Source organism: Ctenopharyngodon idella, chromosome 1 (assembly GCF_019924925.1).
Source record: "Ctenopharyngodon idella isolate HZGC_01 chromosome 1, HZGC01, whole genome shotgun sequence".
NCBI lineage: Eukaryota > Metazoa > Chordata > Actinopteri > Cypriniformes > Xenocyprididae > Ctenopharyngodon > Ctenopharyngodon idella.
In genome coordinates, this window is record NC_067220.1 from 25,825,209 (window position 1) to 25,833,690 (window position 8,482).

The 8,482-nt window shown below is 47.3% G+C and overlaps 1 protein-coding gene across 1 annotated transcript in view; it reads right to left on the minus strand.

Annotated features, from left to right (window-relative positions):
* The window catches only part of LOC127514261 (calsequestrin-2-like), a 30,307-nt gene extending 21,825 nt beyond the window's left edge, over window positions 1-8,482 (minus strand). Inside the window, exon 1 of the mRNA XM_051896956.1 lies at window positions 8,077-8,482. Coding sequence (XP_051752916.1) covers window positions 8,077-8,313 — 237 coding nt within the window. The 5' untranslated portion in view covers window positions 8,314-8,482. The remainder of the gene's footprint in view (window positions 1-8,076) is intronic.

The following is an 8,482-nucleotide window of genomic DNA, read 5'->3' on the forward strand; positions in this document are numbered from 1 at the left end:
CGAGAATGCAGGTGTATTCATCGGATGCTGGCAGGTCGGTGATAAAATCGACTCCTAGGTGTGACCAGGGTCGATTGGGAACGGGCAGAGGATGGAACTTGCCAGATGGAAGATGGCGAGGGCTCTTGGAGATGGCGCACTCCCTACAACCCTGCACGTACCTTCTGACGTCAGCTGCCATGTTAGGCCACCAGAAGCGCTCCTTTAGCAGCGAGAGGGTTTCATTGACCCCCGGATGGCCAGTGCCAAGTGACGTGTGGGCACAGTGAATAAGTGGGGTGCGTTGTGCCCTGGTGGTGTAGCGCAAGCCTGGTGGACAACCCGACGGAGTGTTGGTGGAGGCATTGGAGGAGGGCAACGTTTCTTCTGACCAGGTAATGGGACTGACGAGGATGGTTTTAGGGAGAATGGTTTCTGGCTCTTCTGGTCTTTCCTCAGGAGCATGGAGACGAGATAGGGCATCCGCCTTGACATTTTTGGAGCCGGGACGATAGGAGATGGAGAAGTCAAAATGGGTGAAGAATAATGACCAGCGTGCTTGACGAGGGTTCAGTCTTTTTGCAGCTTTTAGGTACTCCAAGTTCTTGTGGTCAGTGAGAACTACAAAGGGGTGTTTAGCTCCCTCCAACCAATGCCTCCACTCCTCAAGGGCCAACTTCACGGCCAGAAGCTCGCGGTTACCGATATCATAGTTGGTCTCCGCCGGGTTGAGCTTGCGGGAGAAGAAGGCTCATGGGTGAAGTCTACTTGGGGTCCCCTGCTGCTGAGATAGCACCGCTCCCACTTTTGTGGTGGAGGCGTCCACCTCTACTACGAAGGGCAGGTCCGGATTGGGGTGGACGAGGAGGGGAGCGGTGGTGAAGGCTTCTTTAAGAGTTTCAAAGGCGTTGGTGGCAGCCGATGTCCAGGACAGAGACTTGGGCTTATTACGGAGCAGATTTGTGAGTGGATGGGCGATGGAACTGTAGTTTTTGATGAAACGGCGATAGAAATTTGCAAATCCAAGGAAGCGCTGGAGTTCTTTGATAGTGGAAGGAGTGGGCCAGGTCTTGATGGCTTCCATCTTCCCCTCGTCCATCCGGATGCCACTGTGGTCGATGATGTATCCTAGAAAGTGCACTGAGGGCTGGTGGAAGGAACACTTTTCAGCTTTCAAGAAGAGATGGAATTTCCTCAGGCGTTGGAGGACCTCCGCAATGTGGTGGCGATGTTCGGCCAAGCTCCGGGAGTAGATTAAGATGTCGTCGATGTAGACTAGAACAAACTTATGTAGGAACTCCCGGAGCACCTCGTGGATGAAGTCCTGGAATACGGAGGGGGCGTTGACCAGGCCATACGGCATAACAAGGTATTCATAGTGGCCGGTAGGTGTCACGAAGGCGGTCTTCCACTCGTCCCCCTCACGTATCCGGATGAGGTTATACGCGCTGCGGAGGTCCAGCTTGGTGAACACAGTGGCACCACGGAGATGTTCCAGGGCCACTGGGACGAGAGGAAGGGGATATCGGAACTTGACGGTTATCTTGTTAAGTGCACGGTAGTCAATACAGGGCCGCAAGCCTCCGTCCTTTTTTGCCACAAAGAAGAAACTCGAAGCAGCAGGGAAAGTAGACTGGCGGATGTAACCTTGAGCTAGGGCCTCCTTGATGTATTCTTCCATGGCCTTCTCCTCCGGGATTGACAGGGGGTAGATTCTTCCCCTGGGCACTGACTCACCTGGAAGCAGATCGATGGCGCAGTCCCATGGCCGGTGTGGAGGCAGCTTGGAGGCTCTTTGCGGGCAGAAGACGTCACTGAAGGGGGCGTAACATGATGGAATATCGATAGAACGTTTCTCCACAGGACTCTCGATGGACGTGGCACAGATGGAGATTTCTTCAGAACGAGGAGACAAAGGAACTGGAATCTTGGAGATACATTTGGAAAAACAGGTTTCGCCCCACTTCAGGATCTCGCCGTTGCTCCAGGAAATGACGGGATTATGCTGCTCCAACCAGGGACGCCCTAGGATCACGTCAGAGGTGGATTCCTCCAGAACCAGCAGATGTATGTTTTCATGGTGCAGCACTCCAATCCGAAGTTGGATAGGGCCAACGCAGCGACTCACGTGTCTTCTGCTGAGGAGTCTGCCCGTTACTGAATGGATCTGGTAGGTGATCGGAGATGGCGTGGTCTTGAGCTTGAGTTGTCGGCAGAGGGCGCCTGAGATGAAGTTGCCGGCTGACCCTGAGTCGAGGAGCGCCACCACTGGAAGGGAAACATCAGCGGCAGTAAGGTTTACTACAGTGGTGAGTGGCTTCATCTTATTCATGGAGGGAATGATAGCACTCACCATAGGACGCGGAGGACGAATTGGGCATGCGGAGAGTACATGCCCAGGGGAACCACAGTACAGACATAGATTCAGGGTCAGCCGCCGTTGTCGCTCAGCAGAAGAGAGGCTTGAATTTTCCACTTGCATGGGCTCGCTGGCTGGTTCTGGAGGGCTGACGGATTCTGGCCGACGGAGGAGGGTGTTAAACAGTGACTGGCCCTGGTGTTCTTCGATACACGACTGCATACGGGAGGCAAAGTGGATGGAAAGCTGGATGAAGCGCTCGAGACCGATGGAATCCTTGTATGCAGCGAGATGCAACCGCACCCGAGGATCCAAACCTTGCCGGTAGGTGGTAATAAGATCTTGTTCATTCCAACCACTGGAGGCAGCTAGCGTTCTAAATTGCAAAGCATATTCGTTGACAGACATAGCACCTTGTTTGAGGTTGTATAATTTCTCACCGATTGATGAATCTGAGGTCGGCTTGCCGAAGACTTCCCGGAAGTGGGCAACGAAGCTGGAATAGGATTGCGTGACTGGACTGTTCTGGGACCAGATGGAGTTCGCCCACTGAAGTGCTTTGCCTTGCAGGTGAGAAATAATGAACGCTACCTTTGTGGTTTCGGTGGGGTAGAGGTGCGGTTGCATCTCCAGGACCAGTGCACACTGCAGGAGGAATCCGCTGCAGTCCTCCGCCGAGCCAGAGTAGGGTGCTGGTTTGGCCATGGGACTGGCGTGAACAGGAGGTGAAGGAGTGGAGACGGTGTTTGCGGAAGTGATCGCTGGAGCTGGTGACGGTGAACTGGAGGTGAGTGCTCGGCGCAGGGCGTCCACGAGCTCTTGGAAGGGATCCGGGTGACTCATGCTGGTATCTAGCTGTTATGGTCCGGTCTTCTGTTACAACACAGAAGGGTCGGAGACAGGAGATCACAGACAAGGATGTTTATTGATACCAGCAGAGTTAAACAGCAGTGCAGGTGAGTATGTGACAACGTGAAGATGAATAACTGGAGTGAAGATGAGTAATACTGTCCTTTTGTGGTTGCAGACGTGGCGATCTTGAATGGCGAACACTCACACACGGACTGGGAATCACACGAGGAGAACAGGAGACGCTAGAGACTGGTAAGTAGTTTAGTAGGAGTCCTTGAGGTAAGCATACAGGTAAGTTTAGATGCAAACGAGACCGGACAATGTGGCTGTGCGTGTGAGTGCTCTTTGTACTGGTGTTGATGAGGTGGTGATGAGGTGCAGGTGCCGGTGATCAGTACTCGGGAGAAGTGGTGCGTTGTGATTGGTAAATGGTGGAGCCTGGCGTGTCTGTGACAGTATTGTGAACAAGTTTTATTAACTAAATCACAAACACATAACTAAACTAACAAACACATACATACACACAAGTTACACGTACATAGGTAAAATGAGAAATGATAGAGTGGAACCGGAACTGGGAAAAGGAAATGAAGATATGGAGAAGAGTATCATCAGATTATCATTACAAAGCTCCTTTGTTTACAAAGGGGTTCACAACTTTAACTAACTAGCAGCAATTTAGTATATCGTACGATACTTGCATTATGCCTCAGCTGTTTGAAGAGCGTTCGAATATACTGTTGCAGTAGAAAGTCCTGAGCGTTCGGTCCAATGGTGCTGAAGTCGCAATCGATGTTTTCGGCATTGAATGAAGGAACGATGACAAACTTGCATGGTTAATTTGACTCTTAGTGAGGAAAGAGTCCTTTTCACTTCTAGGTAAGCATATGGTGGGGGCAGGTCAAGGCCTGTCGGCCTGGCAGGCCAACAGGAGGCACCCGCAGATGCAGTGTTGGTCAGAGCAGGAAAGAGAGAGAGTGGGCAGAACTGTGCGGGGGCCTTTAATCTCTGGTGCTGGCCTCTCCTCCTGAGGGTCAGTGTGCCAATCATACTCAAGCTTTTGAAAGGAAAGTTTACAATCCTTTGTCTTGAGCAGATCGTTTGCATGTGTAACTGGATTGGTTACTGGAGTTTGTACTAGTTTGCTGGATTATTCATTAAATATAATGAACAATTTGTGGGTGTCTGATTGGTCCAGGTGCTACAGATACACTTGGTATTTCTTTCTCAACTGTTTAAGTTCACTTAAAGCAGAGGTCTCCAGATTTGGTCCTGGAGGGCCGCTGTCCTCGAGAAAGGTATTAAAGACATTGTTAAAATAGTCCATGTGACAGTGGTTCAACCTTAATGTTATGAAGCAACGAGAATACTTTTTGTGCGTAAAAAAAAAAAAAAAAACGACTTTACTGTAGTTACATGGACTATTTTAACGATGTCAAGTCACCTTTATTTATATAGCGTGTTTACAATGCAGATTGTGTCAAAGCAGCTTTACAGTGATAAATGGTATATAATTTTGGCTGCACAGCAGCTCTTAAAAAAAATGCTGTCAATGTAGGCAGATGCAAAGCACTGTTGAATATCAAATGTCAAATGTCAAGTGTCTTTAATACCTTTCTGGACATCAAAAGGTGCGATGACATTGCTGCCTATGTGTAGTTCAGAAACCCTTGGATTTCATCAAAAATATCTTAATTTGGGTTCCGAAGATGAACGAAGGTCTTACGGGTTTGGGACGACATGAGGGTGAGTACTTAATGACAGAAATTTCATAAATGGGTAAACGTACTCGGTTACTAACCTCAGGTTAATTCTACTTAAATGACGACAATGAGTCATTCAGCATGACTTGCAATGCAGTATTGTTCCCATATCTCAGGGAAACGAGGTTACGTTAGTAGCCGAGTACGTTCTCTTTCGATACTTCACTCATACTGCGTCGCTAGACGCGGAGGGGAACCAGTACAATCACGCCGTGTTATGATAGGGGCACTACAGGAGACAAAGCGGGCTAAACTCATAGAGGTCAAGCCCGGCCCCCTACACATTCATTCTAAACACTTTATACAGCCTAGGCACTTAAGGAGGGCCAAGAGCGTACAAGAAACTAAGGAAAATGCCTGAAGTCAAAGACCCGGATCCAGTCGGCGTCACAGGGAATTCTAGCGAGTTTGTCCACGCTAAGGTCAAACTCTTCTTAGAACAGGTCTTGCCTCAAGGCAGATGCGTGGGTTCCCAGTGGGTCGAGCTCCAAGAAGGCAACTTACTATACAGAAAGGACCTGAGCCTGCAAGGCAGGGACGTCCAGGGGCGGTTGTAGAACCTGGCGAAAGTGGATGGAGAGGTAGATTTCTGCAATGGACACACAACTGGACCATGCCCAGGATGAGGCCATGCCTCTGGTGAGGTTGGCTCGTACTCCAATGGGGCATTGCAGGCCCAAAGAGGATTATGCCGGCGCAATCGCGTCAACTATCCATCAGGATAGTCTCTGCTTTGTGACCGGATGCTCCTTGATGCGGCCTCCGAAGTATACAAAGAGTTGTTCCGTCTGCCTGAACGGGGCAGAACGCTCAATGTAAGTTCTCAAAGCCCTGACAGGGCAGAGTAAATTTAACTCCTGGTCATCCTCCGAGGGAGGAAGCGCAGAGAGTGTGATAACCTGTGCTCTGAACAGAGTGGAGAGACCCTGAGTCGGCACAGGCCTGCGGCGACTAGCAGCAGCAGAGCTGGAACGCTTGGGCAGGAAGTGTCGAATCGCTTGGGACGACTTCTGTGCAGCGGTGAAGTGTTCTGTGAAGCAATCCATGGCAGGTCTAAAGAGACCAGTGGGGGAAACCGGGAAGTCGAGGAAAAGGGCCTTGTCCGCTTCCTTAATCTCCATTAGGTTCCACCATAAGTGGTGCTCCAGCACCACTAAGCTGGCCATTGACCTGCTGATGGCCTGAGCCGTCACCTTCGTAGCGCACAGGGCCAGGTCAGTTGTGCTGCACAGCTCCTTAAAGGGTTAGTTCACCCAAAAATGAAAATTCTGTCATTTATTAATCACCCTCATGTCGTTCCACACTCGTAAGACCTTCGTTAATCTTCAGAATGCAATTTGAGATATTTTTGTTTAAATCCGATGGCTCCGTGAGGCCTACATAGGGAGCAATGACATTTCCTCTCTCAAGATCCATAAAGGTACTAAAAACATATTTAAATCAGTTCATATGAGTACAGTGGCTCAACATTAATATTATAAAGCGACGAGAAAAACAAAATAACGAATTATTTAGTGATGGCCGATTTCGAAACAGTACTTCAGGAAGCTTTGGAGCATAATGAATCAGCGCGTCAAATCCGCAGTTCGGAGCGCCAAAGTCACGTGATTTCAGCAGTTTGGCGATTTGACACGTGATACAAATCATGATTCGACATGCTGATTCATTACACTCCGAATCTTCCTGAAGCAGTGTTTTGAAATCGGCCATCACTAAATAAGTCGTTTTTTTTTTTTTTTTTTTGGCACACTAAAAACATTCTCGTCGCTTTATAATATTAATATTGAACCACTGAACTCACATGAACTGATTTAAATATGTTTTTAGTGCCTTTATGGATCTTGAGAGACGAAATGTCACTGCTCCCTATGTAGGCCTCACGGAGCCATCGGATTTAAACAAAAATATCTTAATTTGTGTTCCGAAGATCAACGAAAGTCTTACGGGTGTAAAACGGCACGAGGGTGAGTAATTAATGACAGAATTTTAATTTTTGGGTGAACTAACCCTTTAAATACAGCTGGGCCCAGACTCATCCATGGAACGGAGGAGTTTAGCTTGTGGTCCCATTCTTGTGTTTTTTTGACAAAATGTGGTTTGGGGACCGAATAGAGTTGTTGGGTGACAAAGTTGTTGTCAGCTCATGTAGTGTGTAACCTCCTGTTGCAAATCATTTAAGGCTGGAGTACACTACACATCTTTTAAAATCTGAACGGATTTTTAAACAGCAGGCATCATACACCTGCCGACTTTGTAAATGGTTACAGAGAAAAGCTGGGCATCATACACTACACAACTGAGGATCACACACTACCAGACTTTAAAATCGTTCCAAACACAAACAGAAACATGCGCCTCTTTGCCAGGAAACGCATGACAGGCGAAACAAACACGGGATGAGATGACCTGCAGTAGTGGAAGATGCGAGCCAAGTGCGATTGGAGATTGACAGGGGTGAGTAGACACAGTCAGTATGAACTCAACAGATTACAACAGGAGTTAGAGAAAAATGGTGTAGTTTATCTATGTTGTTACCTTTAATATAGTTCATTATCAGTCGCTGTTTACATGTAATGTAATATTATCAATCATTCGCAGCTATTGACATTTTAATCCGGCTACTTATCCAGGATAAAGTGTAAATGTCGAGCCCTGGATAATGATGAATATTAACATAGCTAATAATGAATGAATCCGGATTTACCTCAGAAAGTGGTCAACTCAAGACAAAACTAACAGTACAGTACTTACCGAAGCAATTTTTCCTTCATGGTGGAGCCCCATTTAGTATTCTTCAGTGATATTTCTGTATTTTTTTGTGCAAAAAAGTGACAAGTGTCTTAAAAACAGACCAAAGAGCAGACGTTTCAGCTTTCACGTTTCAGAAGAGCACTGAAGAAAGCATGAGCTGAAACATCTGCTCTTTGGTCTGTTTTTAAGACACTTGTCATTTTTTTGCACATTTTTTTCACCTTGTAGATGTTTAATTAAAGTAATTTTTGTGATAGACCCTTGCCTTGGTCTAATTACATGTCTTTCAGTGTGTGGACAGGTACAATATGTCCTGTCCCTATTCATCCACTAAATTCTTTAGTCATCCCATCCTCTTTTATAATTCCTTACCTCCAGAACCATCTCCCTCATGTGAAATTGCTGCTGGAGCTCCTTATCTGAAGGCAGGGGGTCGTGATACAGCAAACACATCATGTCATACTTCTTTAAAGCCTTCTTATAGTTCCTTTCATTAACATTAAGAACTCTGTCCTTGCCATCAAAACTGGGAAACTCCAGGCCCTCTTCTGCAGAGGAGTACAAGAGAAAATCCATGTAGGAAACCAAGACGATCCAGACGGACAGCATAGTAGTAATGATTAAACAGGCAAATAAAAAGAAGAGTCTGATGGAAAGAGTCCAAGTGAGACCTTGCAGGACAGTGAGGCTGACCACCAAAATTAGACTAAATGTGTAGTTCTTCAGCACTAAAAAGCATGTTATACTCTCTTTCTCATTCTACCACTTCACCTCTTCT